Source organism: Ovis aries, chromosome 2 (genome assembly GCF_016772045.2).
Source record: "Ovis aries strain OAR_USU_Benz2616 breed Rambouillet chromosome 2, ARS-UI_Ramb_v3.0, whole genome shotgun sequence".
In the NCBI taxonomy this organism is placed as follows: Eukaryota; Metazoa; Chordata; class Mammalia; order Artiodactyla; family Bovidae; genus Ovis; species Ovis aries.
Window position 1 is genome coordinate 246,044,569 of NC_056055.1, and position 21,960 is coordinate 246,066,528.

At 54.7% G+C, this 21,960-nt stretch overlaps 1 protein-coding gene across 1 annotated transcript in view; it reads right to left on the reverse strand.

Moving 5' to 3' along the window:
- Positions 1-20,769, reverse strand: part of VWA5B1 (von Willebrand factor A domain containing 5B1) — a 72,905-nt gene extending 52,136 nt beyond the window's left edge. Inside the window, exons 1-2 of the mRNA XM_042244675.2 lie at positions 20,688-20,769; positions 80-244 (exon numbers count right to left, since the gene is read on the reverse strand). Coding sequence (XP_042100609.1) covers positions 80-218 — 139 coding nt within the window. The 5' untranslated portion in view covers positions 219-244; positions 20,688-20,769. The remainder of the gene's footprint in view (positions 1-79; positions 245-20,687) is intronic.
- Between the last annotated feature and the right edge of the window lie 1,191 nt (positions 20,770-21,960).

Here is a 21,960-nt window from a genome sequence, read left to right on the forward strand (position 1 = left end):
TGTCAGTTGGCTGATGAGTGTCAGGATGGGGGATTCAGCATACCTGTGGCCCTGGGGAAGTGCCTGCAGGGACCCTTACCCTGGAAAGGCTGGGCTTCCAGGTTGCCATAGGTGAGGGAAGCGGTGAGCCCCAGAGCATAACCGCTGACGAAGGAGGTGACGTCGGACGAGGTGAGGGGCAGGGCCGCCCCTGTGATCTGGTTCAGCAGACCCGGCATCTCACGGGCTACTAGGCCTTCAGGACCTGCAAGAGGTGGCAAGGCAAGAAGTGGGGAGAGGCACCCCCCCCCGATGGCGCTCGGCTCAGTTCTCCCCTTTCAGCCTCCACGGACAAGCAGAGCATCATTCTCTCCATTTCCCCCCAACCACTTCCCGCAATGACGCTCGACCACCCTCAGAAGAGAAGGCGTGATTATGCCCTCTGTTTTCACCTCACAGTAGAGGAACTGAGGCCTGCAGACATGAGGCCTGGCTGGATGCACATTGTGGGTCCCCCAGCTCCCACCTCATCCCTCAGATGTGACCTGTGTGCTCTCAAACCTCTGTCCTTGCCACACTCTACCTGCAAGGCTCAGCCCGTGAGCCAAAATAAACGAGCCACCGCCCACTGCCCTTAGGTGTCAACTCAGGGCCCCCTTTGCAGGGAAGCCAGTCCACCCGAGCCTTCTCACAGAGCCTAGCTTCTCTCCTTCCATCTGTCGGGATCCATCCTGTCTCCATGAGATTACGTTATCCACGTCTATCATCCCCTTTAGGAGAAGGAAATGGCAAGCCACTCCAGGATTCTTGCCTGGAGAATCCCGTGGACAGAGGAGCCTGGCGGGCCACAGTCCACAGGGCCGCAAAGAGTCGGCCTCGACTGAGGGACTGAGCAGTAGAGGCATCACCCCCTTGGAGAGCACGCTCCTGGTTTACTGCTGCTTTGCACGGCATCCTAAGTGCTGACTGAATAAGTAAAAGCATGGTTGGGAACTTCCCTGGCGGTCCAGCGGTTAAGAATCTGCCTGCCAATACCGGGGACACAGGTTCCATCTCTGGGCCAGGAAGATCCCACGTGCTGGGGAACAACCAAGCCCATGGGCCACAACTACTGATGCTCCCCTGCTCTACGGCTCCTGCTCCACCACTAGAGAAGCCGCCGCAGTGAGAAGCCTGCAAACTGCACCAAAGAGGAAGCCCGCCCTCGCTGCAGCTAGAGAAAGCCCGTGTGCAGCAAAGAAGACCCAGCACAGCCAGGAACAGCAAAAAGATGCCTGTCATCACGCCAGCACCAGCGACTTCAGAGCGCATTTCAGGGTAGGGTGCCGATTCTCTATGAGGTTCCTGAGACCCTCCCAAGCAATCACCTGCCTTCGAGAGGTGGGGGCAGGAGCAGGAAGAGAAGCTGACCAAAGGGTGTGGAATACGAACTTGAGGTCCTTTTTGGGTCTTCTTCTGGGTGATGGATGCGCCAGGCGGAGCCGCAGTGGGCTGGTAGCCTGTTGCCGTTTATTTGCAGGGCTGTTCTGTGACTGCTGATGACCCTGTCTTTTCTCTGAGAATGGAACTCTGTGCCTTTACATCCTCCATGAGTTCCCAAGCAAGGATCCTCAGGTGCTCCCACCCTCTCTGCCAGCCCAGGAGTATCGTTTTAATTATGTTCTCTCTGTGGCTCCAGCCCAGACAGCTCTCAGCCCCCCGGCATATCTGCAGCAGGCTGACTGACAGCAGGAGGCAGATAAGGAGCCAGGAGAGAGGGCTGGATTCCCAGCCACCTTCTCCCAGGAGTTCCTGTCTCAAAGCCCAGGGCGAAGCCGGGGGCAGAACCAGATGGTGGGGCTCCTTTCCTGAGAGAGTCACGTCCCTGGCCCTCCACACTCCTTCCCCCCACCTCCTCTTCCTGGTTCCCTCCTGTCCAGAAGGCTGATGGCGAGCCAACCCCCAGATGGGTGGGGAACTTGGACTTCAGCTTGGGTTCATCCTGTGGTGGGGGCAGTGCTTCCCCGATTGCTCCGTGAGTAAAGAATCAGCCGGCAGTGCAGGAGACACAGGAGACCTGGGTTCAGTCCCTGGGTCAGGAAGGTCCCCTGGAGGAGGAAAAGGCAACCCACTCCAGGATTCTTGCCTGGAGAATCCACAGACAGAGGAGCTGGCGGCCTATAGTCCATGGGCTCACAAAGCGCTGGACGTGACTGGGCGACGAAGCATGCATGCGTGGGGTGGAGTTTTGCCAAGAGCGCCTCAACCAGCCCAGTCATGCCCCGCTGCCCTGTGCCCACCCAGTTCCTGGGGCCACTCTCCCCAGGGAGTGGGGCTTCAGTGACGGACGTCACTAACACAGGCAGACTCACTGAGCACTGACTCTCCCGTGCGCCCTCTTGGAAGAGTGCACTCGAAATTCCGCAGCCTAGCTCATGCATCATCTTTATCAGTTCCTTCAGCACGGATAGGAATCTACTGTATTCTGGGTCCTGAATTAGCCACTGGGGATGCAGAGATAAGACACGGTCCCATCCTTAAGGAACTTACAGTCCTCAGGTAGAGGGCACGAGGAGTGAGGGAAGTAATAGCAACAGCGGCTGGAATTTGTTGAAAATTCAAACTGCGCCAGGCACATCTACTATCTCATCTAACTCTCACAACCTTATAAAGTGCATTGCTTTGCAAGTGAGGACATCAAGGTCTCAAAGAGGTGTGTTTGTTTTTTGCACAAGAGTTTGGGGTCCCCCAAGGACATATGGGTGCCAGGGGTGCGTGGGTGGAACTTTCTCCTGGAGGACCCCAGGGGTATCCCTGCAAGAGATGGGGACCAGCGCCAGGAAGGCTGAGCATCATCCCTCCAACCATCCCAGCCTGGGGCTCCGGTGGGCATCACCCAGGAGACACCTCTTGGGGAGGAAGCCATCCATGTCCCCTGGACAGTGTGAAAAGCCAGGCTCGACTTCGGGAACAGAGAGGTGTGAATTGGTCCAGAGAGTGACAGGGGCTGATCTCAGTGGGTCAGTATGTAGCCAGGCCTTTACCCTCCTCGTCTTCTTCCTGATGGGCCAGAGCACCTTTCCCCAAACTGCTGGGATGCAGGATCTGGAAAATGGGCTGGTGAGGTGAGAGGGAAGGGCAAAGGGAATGAGTGGACTGGCAGAGGCATGGGAAGGGCCCCTTGACCTTAGAGGAGGCATGAGGAGAGCAGCGGGTGGAGAGAGGGTATCAAAGAGGATTTCTAAGAGAGGGAGCCGCTTTAATCTCTGGTTATTCATTCCCTCCTTTATAAAGCCAGGTGAAGGGGTGGTGCACCGGGATGACCCAGAGGGATGGTATGGGGAGGGAGGTGGGGGGCGTTCAGGATGGGGAACATGTGTACACCTGTGGCGGATTCATGTTGATGTACGGCAAAACCAATACAATATTGTAAAGAAATTAGCCTCCAATTAAAATAAATAAATTTATATTAAAAAAAAACACACCAGGTGAGGACTTCCCTGGTGATCCTGTGGTTAAGACTCTGTGTTTCCAATGCGGGGGGCATGGGTTCGATTCCTGGTTGGGGAAGTTCCCTATGCTGCGCAGCACAGCCAAAAAAAAAGAAAAAAAAAAGAAAAAGGAAAAACAACAACAACAAAACCCCCCAAAATCCCAGGTGAGTGGAAGGGCCAGTAGGTCCTATTTCCCTGGCACTGAAGATTAAACTGAGTCAGCATGAAGTGCCCAGCACAGTGCCCGGCACGCAGCAGGTGCTCAATAAATGTTTGCAAGGTGAAATGAATGAATGAATGCGGGCAGTCTCCCAGGGACACTAACCTACGCGCTAGGCAGATGGTGGAGGACAAGGCGGATGAGGGGTACGAACTAACAGAGGCCACAGATCCCAACACAGCTGCAAGCCAACAGATCCAAAACCCGACTCCTTGTCTCTGCCGCAGCTGCCTCCCGCTTGTCCCGCAGTGGCGTCCACTCCCAGTAAGGCAGCCAGAGCGGTCTTCAGAAGTCACGGATCCAGTCATGCGGTCCCAGAGTTGGCCGCCCCGCCAGCTCCCCACGCCCCTGGAGACCCCGCGCCGGTTTCCTCTCTGGTTTCCCCACTGGGGCCTCTACTTGGCTGTTCTCCCACTGGAGAGCCTTCCAGCTGGGTGTCTCCACTTCTAGGGATGCTTTTCCCCTAGCCCCCTCTCTCCTTCAAGTCTTTGCTCAAAGCACGCCTTCTTCTTAATCCTGGGTTTAAACTTGTAACCTGTTCCCCCAGCTTCACTTCCAAACCCTCATCCTGCTGTTTTATTTTCCCCAAAGCACATATTACTGACATACCCCCTATGAAACATTTATTGTGTTTATTGCGTATCGTCCGTCTCCCCTGCACGAGGGCAAACATTTGGGGCCCGTGTCTCTCACTGATGTGTCCCGAGTGCCTTGAGGAGTGCTTGCGCTGTTAGTAGGTGGTAAATAAATGTTGTTGGATGAATCAATCGATACGTGGAATCACAGGGCAAAGCTGGCCAGTTCCGAGTTTCCCATATTTCCCAGGGGAGGGAGAGATGTCCCCTGACCACCAGGTCCAGGGCAGCTCCTCAGGGAAGATGTTGGAATTAAATCCATTGTTTAGGCTTCCCTCCCAGAGCTTATCAGTCAAGGGCCCAGACACACCCTCGCAGCCAGGACGGTGGTCCCGCCCATCTTTGAACGGACCATCTGCCCGTCCACAGAGGGTGCTCTGTGGTCCTGCCCTTGAACCAACCCCTGGCCAGCTTCTCCCTCTGCTAACTGCCCCCCGACTTGGCAGCCAGCAGGCTCCTTGAGAGGCTGTCTGTGTCCTTGTCCCTGCTTCCCTCCCTCCAGCAGGAGGTGCTTATTTCTTGCACCCCCCAGTTTGGGAGGCTGACATCTCTCGGCTACATCCCACCCGCTCTGTGTTGCTTGCCATTTCAAGGCTCCAACCATGCCCCCCTTTTAGCAAACACTTGGCCCCAGGCTCCTGGCTTCCCTGCTCCCCAAGCCCTGCCATCACCCAGGGGGCCTTCAGCGTCTGTGGGAACCATGCATGCAGCGTCTCGGGCTTTTATCCTCCAAACCCCACATCTCAGGGGCCTCTGCTGCTGCTCCAGCTCAGCCTCCCATTGCCACGCAGTCCTTGGACTTGAGGCACAGCCCGTGGTCACTCCATCTCCAGAACCTGAGTCACTCGGCACTTTTAAGAGCAGCTTCTCAGCACTTCCCAGCTCTCTCTCTTCTTATTTGTTTTTTTCCTTTGCAGTCATCACCCTCGGATAGACTGTATCTTCCGCTTCTGTATTTGTTTAATGCGTCTCCCAACTCTCTAGATGCCGTATAACCTCCAGTGAGGGCAAGAATTTTCAGCTTGTTTCTTGGCTCCATCTGCCACCCAAAGAATATTACGGGGTAGAGTAGATGTTCAATAAATGTTTGTCAAGTAGCTGAAACATTTTTGTGAGCGCTTCACATATACTGCTTGGCAGAAAAATTCATTCGAGTTTTTCTGTATGAAAAACTCGAATGAACTTTCTGGTCAACCCAATACAATGCGGGCAGCACCCCACAGAGAGATGGGCCTGGCGGGCTATGGTCCTTGGGGGTTGCCAAGAGCTGGTTGGACATGACTGGGAGGCTGAAACACCACCACCAGCTCAGAAGCAGGTACTCTCACCATCCATGTGCTACAGATTGAAAACACCAAAGCTCGGAGAGGTGAGGTAACTTCCTTAAGCCCACCCAGCCTTGGGCTGGGAGTTAACCAAAGCAGAAGGACCACAGAGCCCAGGTCCTTAACCGTGAGGCTACCCTGCCTCCTGCGGGAAGTGTCTCCCTGATTCTTGCCACTTCTGCCCACACCCTCCTGACATCCTCTGCTCTCCACCCCCATGGGGGCAGCTTCAGTGCTCTCTCTTGGGCCATCTCTACCAGCTCCTACCTGCTCCTTCAGCCTCCAGGCTGATTTCCTCCTAGTCCCCTCTGTCATCTCATAGGTGCACACGCAAGTGTGAAAACACACACAGGCACACACGTGCCTTCCCTTTCCCCTGAGCTTCGTGGCTCCCCGTTGTGTCTGTCCTGCAGGTTAAACTCCTGAGCAGCACTCAAGGCTCCTCACCACCAGCTCCCCGTTGCCACCCCGAGTCAGCTCCTATTATGTCCTGCATGTTCCCTTTACTCCAAACACACTGACCTTCTCACCGTGCCCTTCCCACACTGGAGCCTTTTCCGGCAATGATTGTAACGTTCTTCTCTGCCTTTCAAAGTCCTCTTCACCACTCAAGACCACTTCTGTTGTCACCTCCTCCCCGAAGCCTTCCCCGACACACCAGCCCATCAGACATGCCCTGCTCGGGGTCTGCACAGTCGCTGGGCATTGTCTGCCACCTTGCGCATCTTGAAGCTCTGTAACTACCCTTCTGCGATGGCTTGTCTCCCCCTGAGGGTCGTGGGCACAGGAAGAACAGGGGTGCCCCTCCCCTTTCCTGCGCCCCAGCCCCTGCAGAGGAGGGGTCTGAAATGGAGTCGTCTCCTAGGGTCACCAAGTGCTTTGCAATCATCACTAGTGCGCACACACACCCTCATGTTACAGGTAGGGAAGCTGAGGGTCAGGGATCTGGAAGCCAGGACCACATGGCTGGTGAGGGGTCAGGATGGCTGAGGTAGGAAGCAGCCTTCCTCGAAAGCCTGTACTTCAGGATTTCCCTGCGGGTCCAGTGGCTAAAACACCGTGCTCCCAATGCAGGGGGCCCGGGTGTGACCCTCGGTCAGGGAACTAGACTCCACATGCCTCAACTAAGAGTTCAAAAGCCAAAGTCAGTATGTTAGTTGCTCAGCTGTGTCCAAATCGTTGGGACCCTGTGGACTGTGGCCCTCCTCTGTCCATGCGATTCTCCCCGCAAGAACACTACGGTGGGTAGCCATTCGCTTCTCCAGGGGGTCTTCCTGATCCAGGGATCAAACCCGGGGCTCCTGCCTTGCAGGCAGATTCTTTAATCTGAGCCACCTGGGAAGCCCTGAGTTCGCATACTGCAACAAAAGGTCCTGAATGCCGCAACGAAGATTAAAAATCCTGCCTGCCACAAGTAAGACCCATCACAGCTAAATAATTCAATAAATATTAAAAAAAAATACACCTGTGCTTTCCCTTCCCCAGCTGCTTCACAGTCCATGCTGAGCACAGGGAAGCGGAAAGGAAGGAGGGAGGGAGGGGGAGGAGGAGTGATGTCCAGGACTCCGGTCAGCTAGGGTTGTGAGTGCCGGGGACCCTGGGCTTCCTCTGCTCTGATGCCTCTCAAGATGCGGCCAGGACCCCAGTTGGACCGTGAGCCCCACCAGCGGCCCCATCACCACCCTCCAGGTTGTCCTGGAACAGCCTGGGGGTGCAGGGTTCCAGGCGGAGCGCAGAGGCTGGCTGACAGATGACAGCAGCAGTGTGACGATTCAGATGTGATGTGGGAAGGCTGCGTGGGGAAGGAGCCAGGGAAAGAGTGCTGGGCCCTGCTTGGCCTCAATCGTGACGACGGCCTGCACTGGGGTCCTGGGTCAAGAAGTGTGGCTGCATGCCTTCCCTGCCAGGGGACATTTACTTTTTCAGTTTCAGAAAGAAATTGGAAAGCAAGACACTCGTGGGGCCGCAGCAAGTTCCCAGGAGCTAGCCTACTGCCTGGGGATAGAGTCCCGGGACAGCTCCTTCTGGGCGACCTTGGGCCAGTTACTTTGTGCCCTGCCAAGTGCCTCCTGTGCAACCTCAAGCAAGTGACTTAACAGTTTTGTGCCTTAGTCTCTACATCTGTAAAATGGGACCATGCCGGTTCCCCCGCCCCACTCCCAGGAAACTGGGACCATAAAGGAGAGAACGCCTGTCAAGTGAGTGGGTGGGAGCAGGCAGGTCCTGGTGGGGCTGGGGGCTTCTCCTGTCTCCCCTTCTCCATCATCCCTCCCCGAGGGGCCACTTCTTGACCCCTGGGCAGAATGCTCCCCTGGAAATGTCCTTGGGTCTCTGCCCGAGTGCTCATCTCAGTAACTCCTCTGATTCTGTCCTTGGAGCTGTTCAGTTCAGTTCAGTTCAGTCACTCAGTCATGTCCGACTCTTTGCGACCCCAAGGACTGCAGCACTCCAGGCCTCCCTGTCCGTCACCAACTCCTGGAGTTGCTCAAACTCATGTCCATTGAGTCGGGGATGCCATCCAACCATCTCAACCTCTGTCATCCCCTTCTCCTCCCACCTTCAATCTTTCTCAGGATCAGGGTCTTTTCAAATGAGTCAGTTCTTCCCATCAGGTGGCCAAAGTATCGGAGCTTCAGCTTCAGCATCAGTCCTTCCAACGAAGCTGACATTTCCCCATCTCCTTTCATCCCGGGTCATTAAAGGGAGGCCTCCTCCCTCCACCTGGAAAGTCATTCTGGAGGCCTCTCATCCCTCACCCCTGTCAGATTGCCCCCAGATTGTGTCCACAGAGTCAGAGGCCCTCAGCCGAGGGGGCTCAGCCAGACCTGGGAGAGGTGCAGACAGCGAGCTGGCCCACTCACCTCGGGCTCGGGGGTCCGCCTTGACTGCCCTGCGGTCGACGCCTCTCGGAAGTCCATGCCGTAATGCCTTCACTCAGGGTCTGTCCCCAAGGACCACCCCACCCAGTGACCAACACTGACACTCCCATCAAAGTGGGGGCAGAATTGATGGGTTCCTAGGATCCGATCTGATTGTTCTAAGCTTCTAGAATTCGGGGGCTCTCAAATTCTGGTCCACTTCATCTAAACCTCCCACCTTGGGTTCATAGCACCCCGATGTAGGTAAACAAATTGGTGCTTCTGGTGTCCCCTCTCCCCACCTTATTCACCCCATGCTCCAACCAGTTAAGACCCCTTGAATTCCTCCAAAAGAGCCTGACTTTTCCAGCTTCCATATCTCTTCTGAGGCTGCCAGTTTCTGCCAGGAATGCCATCCCCACGCCAACCCCCTCCTCCAGAGGAGATCTGACTCATCCGTGAAGACCCAGCTCAAATACCACCACCTCCATGAAGCCTTCTCGGGGGTCCTGTGCTGAACAGAACTACCCCGCTCCCACCCCCAGCGCAGCCAGCCCTTGCCGCATTAGCCATCTCATTATTGGTGTGTTGCGTGTCCTTTCAGCCAATGCGTGTGGGACACGGTGTGGGCCTGGGCAGGCAAGGACTGCACCCCCAGGCAGAGACACCACCCTCCCGAGCAGAGAGGCGGTCAGCTCCTAGAACTCAGGGCAGGCACTCCCTCTCCCCAGCGTGCTTCTGGCACATAGACTGCTCAACAACAAACTCAGGGAAGCGAACAGCAAGCGCTCCGTTTGTGGACTCTGAGTGAGTGGGTGAGTGAATGGCTAGGGGGCAGGAAGGAGGGGTGGGAAGAGGCCTTGGTGATGGCAGGAATTCGTCTATCTCAGCCCAGTGCCAGGAGGATTCCATCCCAGACAGAGCTGCAGTCCCACTGTGGGCGGCGCTTGGTGTGCCTGTGCGGCCCAAGGGACCTGGAGTGCTGCCAGGACGGGCATCCAGGGCGGCCGGCCCTGCTTGTGGCCGAGGCCCAAGCCACCCACACCTTGGGAGACTTCCAGCTAAGCGGCTGCGTCCAGACCTGCTGAAGCAGGGAGAAAGGGGCACATTCCGATTTGAAGCCTCCACGTTCGTGAGCGCTGGTGGGTAGAGTTACTGATGAGAATCTTTGCTGTGTGACATTCAGGAGAAGCGAAAGTGGAAGTATGAGTCACTCGGTCCTGTCTGACACTCTGTGACCCCGTGGACTGCAGCCCGCCAGGCTCCTCTGTCCATGGGATTTTGCAGACAAGGATACCTGAGTGGGTTGCCATTTCCTTCTCCAGGGGATCTTCCCGACCCAGGAATTGAACCCAGGTCTCCCGCACTGCAGGCAGAGGCTTTACCCTCTGAGCCACCGGGGAAGCCCACAAGGATCCCCGAGGTCGCTATTTTCCCCTCCATGGGATCATCCTGACCTGGGGATGAAACCCGCGTCTCCTGTGTCTCCTGCATTGGCAAGTGGGTTCTTTACCACTGAGCCGCCAGCCAGGGACGCCCACTGTGAGGGTCACAAGCAAGTTCGCGCACACACAGTGTGCGCCCCAGTGTCTCGTTCTCCGTCAGTGCTGATGGCCGCTTTCATGCCCTTTTTCCACTAGGGTTTCCTCCTAGTCTTACTTTCCCCCTAACTCAGACTGCATCTGGGCACCTATGGTTTTTGGCATTTCCCATGTAAAGGAGTACGTCAAGGCTGTATATTGTCACCCTGCTTATTGAACTTCTATGCAGAGTACATCATGAGAAACGCTGGGCTGGAGGAAGCACAAGCTGGAATCAAGATTGCCGGGAGAAATATCAATCACCTCAGATATGCAGATGACACCACCCTTATGGAAGAAAGTGAAGAGGAACTAAAGAGCCTCTTGATGAAAGTGAAAGAGGAGAGTGAAAAAGCTGGCTTAAAGCTCAACATTCAGAAAACAAAGATCATGGCATCTGGTCCCATCAATTCATGGCAAATAGATGGGGAAACAGTGGAAACAGTGGCTGACTTTATTTTTCTGGGCTCCAAAATCACTGCAGATGGTGATTGCAACCATGAAATTAAAAGATGCTGACTCCTTGGAAGGAAAGTTATGACCAACCTAGACAGCAAATTGAAAAACAGAGACATTACTTTGTCAACAAAGGTGCGTCTAGTCAAGGCTATGGTTTGTCCAGTGGTCATGTATGGATGTGAGAGTTGGATTGTGAAGAAGGCTGAGCGCCGAAGAATTGATGCTTTTGAACTGTGGTGTTGGAGAAGACTCCGAGAGTCCCTTGGACTGCAAGGAGATCCAACCAGTCCATTCTGAAGGAAATCAGCCCTGGGTGTTCATCGGTAGGACTGATGCTGAAGCTGAAACTCCAACCCTTTGGCCACCTGATGTGAAGAGCTGACTCATTTGAAAAGACCCTGATGCTGGGAAAGATTGAGGGCAGGAGAAGGGGACGACAGAGGATGAGATGTTTGGACGGCATCACCGACTCAATGGACATGGGTTTGTGTGGACTCCGGGAGTTGGTGATAGACAGGGAGGCCTGGCGAGCTGTGGTTCATGGGGTTTCAGAGAGTCCTGAACAGCTGTGGCCATCCCTGGCCCCCATCCCTGCCACTCAGCCACCACGAGGACCCCCTTCCCAAGGCACCCAGTCAAGGTGTGGACTGAAGAATATGTTCATTGCCTCAGTTTCCCTTTGAGGTCCAAGGCCGCTTGATGCCACACTGTGAGGGTGAAACCTTACACATGAGAGAGGCTGTGTAGACTGAGGCCACTGGACAGGTCGAGGCCCCCAGGCCTGAGTGCCAGCTCTGCCAACCACTCCATGTGGGCCCTGGATTGGGACCCTGCTGTCCCACATACAGCCTGTGCCCACGTCTCAGCTCTGGCACCACGAGTGGCTGCTGGCTTAGTGTCTGTCTTTGTCCAGCACCCCTGAGGGTGGATGCCCTGAGGGTAAGGACAAAAGCTGTCTGGTTCCTTGTTCTATCTCCTAGCATGCACAGCAGTGGCTGCAATAGTTATTCAAAAAAGAATAAAGATACTAAAGATACGGAGCAATGAAGACCTACCAGGCATCGTTCTAAATACTTCTCATGAATTAGCTTAGGTAACCCTCCAGACAACCCTGTGCAGTAAGGCATGGATATTATCCCCATTTTGCAGATGAGAAAACTGAGGCCCAGAGCAGTTACAGCCCTTGTCCAAAGTGATATATTCATAAGTGGAGCTGGAATTGGGACTCTAGCTTCAGAGATCAATGTCTTAACTATAAGGCTGCATCACTCCTTCAATATTTTGCAGAAGTAAATAAGAAGTCACTTCTCAACTCCACCCAAGTCTTAGCATCTTTATTTAACAGCACAAAGAGATGGGCCTGGAGAATGAATCCCGTACCCCTTTCCCAAATTGACAGTCCATAGTTCTCTCTAGAAAGAAGAGAGTTCTCTGCTCTTTTAAGGCAGCTGAAGCCTGGGCATTGGTCCCTCACTTGAAGATTCCTTTTTTAAGGGGGCCGCACATCTGACTTCCCTGGTGGCTCAGACGGTAAAGCACCTGCCTACGATATAGGAGACCCAGGTTCAATCCCTGGGTCAGGAAGATCTCCCGGAGAAGGAAATGGCAACCCACTCCAGTATTCTTGCCTGGAAAATCCCGTGGATGGAGGAGCCTGATGGACTACAGTCCATGGGGTCGCAGAGTCGGACACAAGTGACCGCCTTCACTTTGACTTCTATGTCTGACTGTTGAGTCCCTGCCCAGAGGCAGTCCTGAGTGTTTCTGCTCAACCTGGGGGCATATCTCATTTAATCCCCATAAAGACCCTATGGGGACTTCCCAGTGGCCCAGTGGTTAAGAATTGGCCTTCCAGTGCAGGGGACACAGAGTCGATCCCTTGTCAGGAAACTGAGATCCCACGTGCGGCAGAGCTACTAAGCCCGGGCACTGCAAATAGAGAAAGCCTGCACACCACCGCAACAAGCACCCAGCTCAGCCAAAGCAACAATAATAAAAAAAGACCCTGTGCAGCAGATCAGCTTCACTTTACAGCAGAGGAAACCAAAACTCAGAGAGGTGGGGTAGCTCTCAAGGTCACACCGCAAGTCACAGTAGTCAGGGTTTGAATCCAAGCAGTCTGGTCCCAAAACCTGGGTTGTGCATGACGTCTCCCTGCGGCCTGCTGGTCAGGTCCACGTGCCAAGGCCCAGTCAGTGCCCCCCGGGGACCCTGCTTGCTCTGACTCGGTGGCTGCGATCCTTTGGCTCAGACTGGGGCAAAACCCGTAGGTTCCATGACCAACTGGCTCCTGCCCCTCTGACGTTCCTTCCAGGAGTAGGGGGCAGGGATGGGAGCGGGGATGGGCGCATCCTTCCCCGTGCTTCAGGCACAGATGCTGGATCCGCCCGCAGCTCTCTTCCTGCCGCATCAGCACCATTGAGGCGACTCCCACAGGAAGCCATCTGAACCAAGAGGTAAATGGACCATAGAGGATGCAGGCAGCGGCCTCGAAATGGATCTCAAGGGGCAGCTTACTTGCAGGAGAGCCTCAGAAGAGGTCTGCGGTGTCTCTTTTCGTGTTAGGACTCCATGTGGTAAAGTGCCAGCTGACAGTTGGCAGGGTGTGGGGAGCCAGGTGGACGTTCCTGACCCTTGTAACAAGCTGTCCCTGGGTCAAGCACTATGCTAAGTAATTCATGTCGATTACCACACTGATTCCTCCTAACCCTATATTATTATTATTGTTTTCTTAACAGATGATCTGAGTGAAGCTGAAACTCCAACACTTTGGCCACCTGATGGGAAGAACTGACTCATTTGAAAAGACTCTGATGCTGAAAAAGATTGAAGGCAGGAGGAGAAGGGGACGGCAGAGGATGAGATGGTTGGATGGCATCACCGAGTCAATGGACATGAGTTTGAGTAGACTCCAGGAGTTGGTGATGGACAGGGAGGCCTAGCATGCCGCAGTCCATGGGGTAACAAAGAGTCGGACACGACTGAGCGGCTGAACTGAACTGAACTGAACTGAACTGAACTGAGTGAACCTAAGAGAGGTTAAGAAACTTGCCCAAAGTCACAGAGCTGGTAAGTGACACGCCTGGGACTTGAACTGGCAGTCTCATTCCAGTGCCTCTGCACTCACTACGCTGCTGCTGGAGCTAAATCCACAGAAGCAAGAGAAAAGCCTTTCTGATGCGGCTTGGGGCTGTTAGCAACAGAGATGAAACCAACCCGAGGCAAGCGAGTAGGAGTCCCCGAGCCTGAGGGTCAAGAGCTCAGGCTCTGCAGTCCCAACAGAGTTGGGTTGGAAGCCTGCTTCTGACTTGTATCTCTGAGTCACATGGACAAGTGACTTCACCTCTCTGAGCCTCAGGTTTCTGATCTGTAAAATGGGTACATTGAAGGCCTACCTCCTGGCATCATCATGACAAAATTAAGTGATGTGTCAAGCACAGTACCTGGCCTGGAGTAAGCGGTCCTCAAGTCTGGACAGTGTGTCTGATTTAGCAACAGGGTGTCAGGGGCCAAGCTAAAGCTGTATGAATAAAACAGGGCAGAGTGTTAAAGGTGAGTGGGCAGCTTCGGCCTGTGTTGGGGAAGATGGGATGAGGAACAAAGTTGGTCAAGGCCAGACCTTCCAATAGGCTTGTGAGGAATCTCGTAGAAAGGGGATATATTAGGAAAGGCTTCAAGGTCCAAAGAACTGAAAGGACAGAAGTAAAAGTAGTGAGGGGTTCCGATCCCTGACCAGCTCATCCTCTCAACTCCACCACTGAGCCTTAGAATGATTAAGAGTATCCCCACCTCATAGGAAGCAATGTAGAATCAAAGTGTGTTCACATCCATAAATTAATTGGAGCTTTCTAAATAGGGGCAATATAAATTATTATCCCCATTTTCAGAATCAGGAGCCTGATGCTGGGAAAGATTGAGGGCAGGAGGAGGAGACGACAGAGGATGAGATGGTTGGATGGCATCACTGACTCGATGGACATAAGTTTGAGCAAGCTCCAGGAGTTGGTGGTGGACAGGGAGGCCTGGCGTGCTGCAGTCCATGGGGTTGCAAAGAGTCAGACAGGACTGAGTGACTGAGCTGAACTGAACTGAAGGATCAGGAGACTGAGGCTCAAAGGGAAAGTAACACAACAAAATTGGAGTTCCTGTAGCACAGCCTCCTCTGTGCTGTGGACTGAATGTATCCCCTTTAAGGTCATATTTTGAGGCCTTGATGCCCAGTGGGATGGTGTTTGAAGGTGGGGCCTCCCAGGGATACTTAGATTTCAATGAGGTCATGATTATAGAGCCCCCATGATGGGTTTATTCAAGAAGAGGAAGAAACCAGAGCTGTCTTTCTCCACCTTGCTAGCAAACAGCAAGAAGGCACACAGCTGTCTGTTAAGCAATAAGTATTTCTCCCCCAAGAACCTGACCTTGCTGGCCCCCTGATCTCAGACTTCTAGCCTCCAAAACTACGTGAAGTAAATGGTTTAAGCCACTCAGTTGACAGTATTTTTGTTACAGCGGCACAGGCTGACTAAGGCACTGTTAAAACCAGCCTACTGCTTTGCTCAGCTGGGGCTTGAGAGTTGCAGAAGCCAGCTCCACTGGCCACAGGTATTCAGATCTGCTGATCAGAGTTAGTGACCAGGGCTGGGGGCGAAGATGCTCAAAGGGATCCAGCTCAAGATCACCTTTTCTCTTCCCCCAATTTGCTGTTAACATCCTCCCAAAGGCTCTGCTGCCCCTCTCTTGGGGAAACCAGAGTGTGGCCTTTGTGTTGTTGGGTAGATCTTTCTCAGCCCCCTCCTCTGGACACTAGGCACATCACACTTCTCTGCCCCTCTGAAGGTGTGGTTGTGTGTCTTGTTTGGCCAATGAACAGAGTGGAAGTGAAGTGGGTCACTTCCAGGTGGAAGCTGTAATAGCCAGTGTGCAATTGGCCATATTTTTATTCCCTGCTATGGTGATCACAGAGACACGTGTCTGCGAGGAGCCTCTGTTTTCCTGGACCTAAAAGTGAGAGCGTGCATGACCCCCAGATGTGTGGCTCAAGCCAGAATGGAAACATTGCTGCTCATTACTGCCTCATCACCTCATCTACTAGCGAGTCAGTCCGCGGATGGGTCTCTGAGTAATTATGGTCCCAAGAAGCCACACTCCTGAGAAGAGAGTAAGAGGCGGGGAAAGGGGAGATTGGCCAGTGAGTCCACTAGAATACAAGCTCCATGAAGGCAGAGTCTTGCATATTTTGTAGACAGTTGTATGCCCAGTGCCTGGCAATCAACAGATACTCATTAAGTGTTGAATAAATGAAAGCATGCCCTAAGGTGAGGCAGGCAATGCAGAAGCGAAAGACTTGAAGAGCAAAGTGCACGGCCCTTGCAAGGATAGTCATTCACTCATTCATTCGTAAACGTTACAAATACTAAACACTGACCACAGAAGATCTCTAAATCTCCCCAATAATTTGACCAGAAAGAGGCCAAGAGAATCAACTTAAGACAGGGTAGAAAATGTCATAGGAAATGGTGGGAAAAAGTTTTCAACATGGATTTCATTTTAAGAAATGAAACTAAAAATAGAAAAATAAAATCTTGCATTATCAAAATAAGATTGCAGATGTAACCACATGCTAAATTTTTCAATGATCATGGGAGTTTCCTGGTGGTCCAGTTCTTAAGACTCTGCCCTTACACTGCAGGGACACAAGTTTGATCCCTGGTCAGGGAACTAAGATTTCACATACCATGTGCCGCCCCCCCAAAAAAAAATTTACAAAGAATAAAACAAGTGTGGTTGGGGCAGTAACATTTTTGAATGTTATATGCTAGAATGATGTGACGTTTTTCATTTCATATTTCACTGTCTCAGCAGAGTTGAAGTTTCCTATCATAAACTCGGTGTGACCAATTTTCTCTTGTGTTATTAACTGGCCTACCTCTGCCAACTTCTCATTTGTCTATGAATTTGGGTGGGGTTAAAAGAGTCCTACAAGGGACTTCCCTTGTAGCTCAGTAGGTAAAGAATCTGCCTGCAGTGCAGGAGACCTGGGTTCAGTCTTGGGGTCAGGAAGATCCCCTGGAGAAGGAAATGGCAACCCACTCCAGTACTCATGGACGGAGGAGCCCATGGGGTCACAAAGAGTTGGGCACGACTGAGCGACTAACACTTACTTACTTAAGAGTCCTCCATCTTCCCCTTTGATTGGTGTCATTAAAACCCACAACTTTCACAGGATGGCAGTTTTACCATGCAGTCTGTGGCATCGTATGGTCAGCTGCTGACCCCACCCAGCAACCAAAGAGGGCCTGGTAGACACAGAGGTTACGTGATGGGCAGGGACGATGCTGGCGAGGAGAGACGGTCGTGCAGGGACTATAGTTCAAGTGGCTGTTTCATTACCGTTCTTCTGTTATAACTCTTTGGGTAACTTACAGCCTCACATTTGTGGGGTCTCAGATGTGACCACTCAGATCCCTGCAAAGAGTCTGCACACATGGGTCAGGAAGACGCCTCCTCCAGGCTCCTTTTGTGTCTGTGCGGGAGAATCCCCCGCACCTGCCATCCTGACTGCATCTCTCTGTCTCCAGAGGGGCACCCAGGGAAGGAACTGCTTGGCCGATGCCCTGCGTCCTGCAGTTTGACCCCTAGTGTGGTTAGAGGAGGAGAGAGAAGAATCCAGGGAAGGGTTTTAAAACTGGGGACTGGAATCCCCCTCCCCTCCCCACCCAGATCCTGGTGAGGATTAGAGCTGTGAAATTTCAACTCCTCAGAGCACAGTCGGAGGCGACTGAGCAACTGAGCCTGAACGCACTCCCCGGGGTCCAGACCTGATCACCGCGCTCTCTGCTCCTCGACTGTCAAGTCTGAACTGCATGTCAGATCCAGCCTCCTTGATGGTCACCCCCAAGCTGCCTCTGAAGCCTGGTCTGGTGTCGTTCCTCCCGGCTTGCCCTCTGTCCCTGAGAAGATAGAATATTTGCCCCCCCACAACCTCATGTACTCGCCATGTTCTTCCCTCAACCCAGAGCACGCTTGAGCCGTCTACATGTTTCTGAACCTGCTGATCCTTCTGACCCTTTCGAGTCCCACCTCCTCCCTGAAGCCTCTCTTGATGCTGTATCTGGGGGTGATTGCTCCCCGCTCTGAGCCCCCTGGGATGCAGGCTGGCTCAGCCACATCCTGCTGCGATCATCGCCGTCGGCAGAGTGGTCCTAACATCTCTTCTGAAGAGGGCCTGCGCCTGTCACTTCCTCTCCGGGCACCCAGCACCTACTCAGGAACTGTCTGCAGGATCTGCCCACCTCCTCACTTCATTCCTGCTGAAATGTCTCTGCCATTTGCTATGTGACCTCCAACCAAGCTCTTGGACCTCTCCAAGGCTCCGTTTCATCATCTGTAAAATGAGGATGAAATAAAACCCCATGGGGAAGATACCCAGTAAGGAGACATCACACAGCGGGGAGGGCACTCCGTACTGGCCCCCTTCCTCCAGCTGTTGCTTCTCTGTTTCTTTGGGAGGCTCATCGCTCAGGGCCAGGACTAAAGTGAGGCAAGGGACTGGTCAGTGGAGGCAAAAATTCCTCAGGGTCCAGCCTCTGGCCTTCTCCTCTCTTCTCTCCCAAAGTGGCTGACTCCTGCCCTGCTCCAAGCTGTGAGCAGATGGCTCCCACCGGCCTGTCTCCACTCGGCCTTAAGCTCTGGGCTTCAGATTCTTACAAGCCTCCTCGGAGTCTCCTTGTGGCTAGCTCAAAGAGAGCTCAGATTGAAGAATTCATGGGCACTGCTTTGTCTCATCCCGGATAACTGGTGTATCTTGCTCTCCACAATTGAGACTGCAGTGCCTAGCAAAGAGCCTGGTGAAAGCGGGCCCCCAGTGATGAAGGGTTTCATTCCTTTCCCTCTTTCCACCCTAGGTGGTTCTCTTCATGCCGACTGATTTACTTAAAACAAGCCCTACCAAGACTCCTGCTCCTCCCAGCTCTGCCTGTCCTCATACCTCCCGCCATGTGTGAATGCTCCCCTGCCTCTCTCCATTCACCCATGTATCCACATCCCCCCACCACTTCCTTCAGGTCCCCACCCGAATGTCACCTCCTCCAGGAAGCCTTCTCAGCTCCACAGGGAACACCCCGAGTCCCAGCCCCCTCTCTTAGAGGGTTTCATGGACCAGCCATTCTGCTGGCTAAGTAACCCCAGAGAACACAGGTTAGGGAAAGGTTCCAGCTGGATTTCCATCAGGCAGTGCCCCATGGACACATGCTTTTCAAGGAGTTTGAAAGTGAAAGTGAGAGTCACTCAGTCATGTCCGACTCTTTGAGACCCCACGGACTGTCCATGGAATTCTCCAGGCCAGAATACGGGAGTGGGTAGCCTTTCCCTTCTCCGGGGGATCTTCCCGACCCAGGGATCGACCTGGGTCTCCTGCCTTGCAGGCAGACGGTTTACCAGCTGAGCTATCAGGGAAGCCTTTGAGGAGTTTAACACGGGGTGAAAAGATTTGCGCATCTCTGGTGACTTGGAGCCACATTTTGTCCACTGATCCCACTGGACTGTTCCCCAGGCCCTGAGGGAAGCCTGTGGACTTCTCATGTCTGGTGACCCTCTGCTTGGCCTAGCCCAAGCCACCTTCCCAGTGTGGCTGAACTGGGAATGTCCAGGAGACCACAAGCAACCCAAGTCAGCTTGGCCATGGGTTACTCAGGTCATGTAGTTAGAGGGGTTTGGCCAGGGGGTGCTAAGAGAGACCTGCTCACCCAGGAGAGAGGACAATTTGAACCTGAGCAGGAACCCGAGGCCAGGATCCTGGAGGGGCAGGGTGCCTCTTCCGCTGTCCCCATTCCCTTAGAGGTGCCCTTTCCCCCAGAACAGCATCAGCATCTATCAGGTGAGGGGAGGCCAGCGAGCAAGTGAGCCCCGCTCAGTGAGGGAAACGCTGTTCTTGTCTCTAGTGTCGGGACCACCAGCAGCACCCATCCACCAGGCAACAAACCCATGGCCAATGGCTGGAGTTCCTTAGGCGGTTATCTGGCTGGGATTTGGGGCTGGTTTCCTAGACCTGGAGTTACCTAAGGCTGGGGAGGGAGCATCCTTGTCCCCCTAAGCCCAGGACCCTTGGCCTGTCTCACATCAGAAGAGCAGTGGGGTATGCAGGCCAGCCATCAGGGCACAGTGCCCACCTCCCTGGTGCCCTGGATCACCACCTGTGTGGGGCAGTGGGGAGGGTTTGGTTGGAATCAGCAGAAGCTCTGTCCCTGGCGAGGGATGCTGACGGAGGCTGGGTGACAAGTACTGCCTGCAGCCAACCTGTCAGGTCTTGGGAATGCTGGAAGACAACCTCTGGGTCAAGTTCAGTCCACAGCTGCCTGCACGTGTGCATGTGCGGGCGAAGCACACACACACACACACACACAGATACACCCCACACTACCTCTGCACACCAGCAGACACAGGGATCCCACACACGTGCCCTTAAACACATCAGCACGTTTATCCACGCACCATGCCCCTCCTTACCAACCCCTGAGGCTCCCTCCCTACCTTCACACCTTCTAGCAACGGAAGCACAGCGGCCCCGCCCCCCTGCAGGTCTCTAGAGCAGATATCCTGCGGGCACCACGCCCCCCCACGCCCTGAGCTCAGGTCCCCTCCCCTCCAGCCAGGCTCCCTCCCCCAATTCCAGCTAAGCGAGGGAGCCTCGGGTGCCCTCTGCCCTCCACCCTCGGGCAGGGCAGGACGTCAGGATTCATCCAGCGCCCCTGAGCCTCTGCCCAGATCCCAGGGGCCTGGGAATCCAGGGAGGAGGAGAGGAAGGGCGCTTAGCCTGCTCTTAAATCTTCAAAAAAAAAAAAGGAAAACACAGGAAGGAAGGGGAGCAGGGAGAGAGACAGGAAGGTGCCAGCGGCTCTGGGAGGAGAGGTGGGGGAGGGTCTAGCATCCCCCCTCTCCCGCCCCCGCTCCGGTGCCCACCGAGCCTGGGTCTGCGCCGCGGGGCGGGCGGGGCGGAGGGAGCCACCGGCTCCGGCTGTTGGCGACGCCGCGGGAGATGTTATGACGGGACTTCCAGCCCCGGCTTGACGTGTTGGCAGACGCCACTTCTGCGCGAGGGTGCCAGGCTCCCTCCCCTCCCCCAGCCTGCCGCGGACCCCTGCTCCCTCCCAGAGCCCCACTTACCTGGCAGGAACCCGGGGGTTCGGGGCGCTGAGAAGGGCTTGCGGATCAGCTAGCGGCTGGCTTTGGGGACAGTCACACGCCCAGCCCTCCGGGCACCGGGCACGGAGCCCAGCAGACAGGGGAGGACAGCCCGCAGAGCTCCTGATGGCCCCAGGGCCCTGGAGACTGGCAGCGGGGCAGGAGACGGAACAGGTGTCAGGGCGGGTGGGGGGGGGCGGGGAAGAGGGCGCAGAAACACCTAGGGGGCAGGAGATGGTGAGATTCATCCACAGGATAAGAAAAAGAGAACTAGACACACACACATCCCGAGTGCTCCAGAGAGAGGGGGGGAGTGGAGAGAGGGGGAGGAAAGGGGAGGGGACCCGGCAGCAACATGTGGTCCTGTGAGCTCTCACTTCTATCGCTGGAGCGTCCTGAGCCCTGTGTCCAGTGGGTCCATCCCACTAGTGCCAGAGCACAATGTACACGCTCTGATGTGTGCACACACACACACACAGACACACACACACTGGGGACAGCCCAGCGGCCCCGTCCTCATCCTCACACAAACTGGGCCAGCCCTTACCTCACCCCCGAAGCAACAGGTGTCTGGGTAAATGCTCCCTGTTGTCCACAGCCCCAGCTGCTGCCTCTCGGAGCCCAGAGCTGCTGGAGGGGGCACCCAGGGCAGGGCTCCGGTGCCAAGCCCAGCGCCCGTGGCTGGCAGCCGGCTTGATCCAAGCCCACATTGCAGTGGCTGTTTAGGTGGCCTGCAGGAAGCGAGCCATTTGTTTTGTCAGAGCGTAACCATGACAATCACCCCATGCGCACACCGCTGGTGCGGCTCCCCCTCGCCCTTTCCCTCCCCCCTTCTCCGGAGCACAGGAGAAGGCCGAGGCCACTTAGCAGCCTCTGCTAATTCCTGCTGGGACTGATGGAAAGGGCCTGGCCAGCAGTCACGGGCCTGCAGGCAGCCCCTCCCTGGGGAATAGGGCTGCCTCAGGTCAGCACTTGATGGGGCCTGTCTGGGCCCTGGGGGCGCCCTCTGCCCGAGATCAGAGCCAGGCTGGCCTCATCTGTATCTCCTTGACCCCCAGCAAGTGTCCCCCAGCATTCCAGGACCGAGTGATGGACCCTGACCGTCTGTTTCCCCCTCTGCCCCTGCCCTGCTGTGGTCATGATCAGCCAAGCAGATGGCTCTGGTCATCCTGCTGATCACAGGCATGTTATCGCCGAGACCTTTGGCCGTGCCCATCCAACCTTAGAGTCCTGAGATGTTACCTCCAACTCTGGT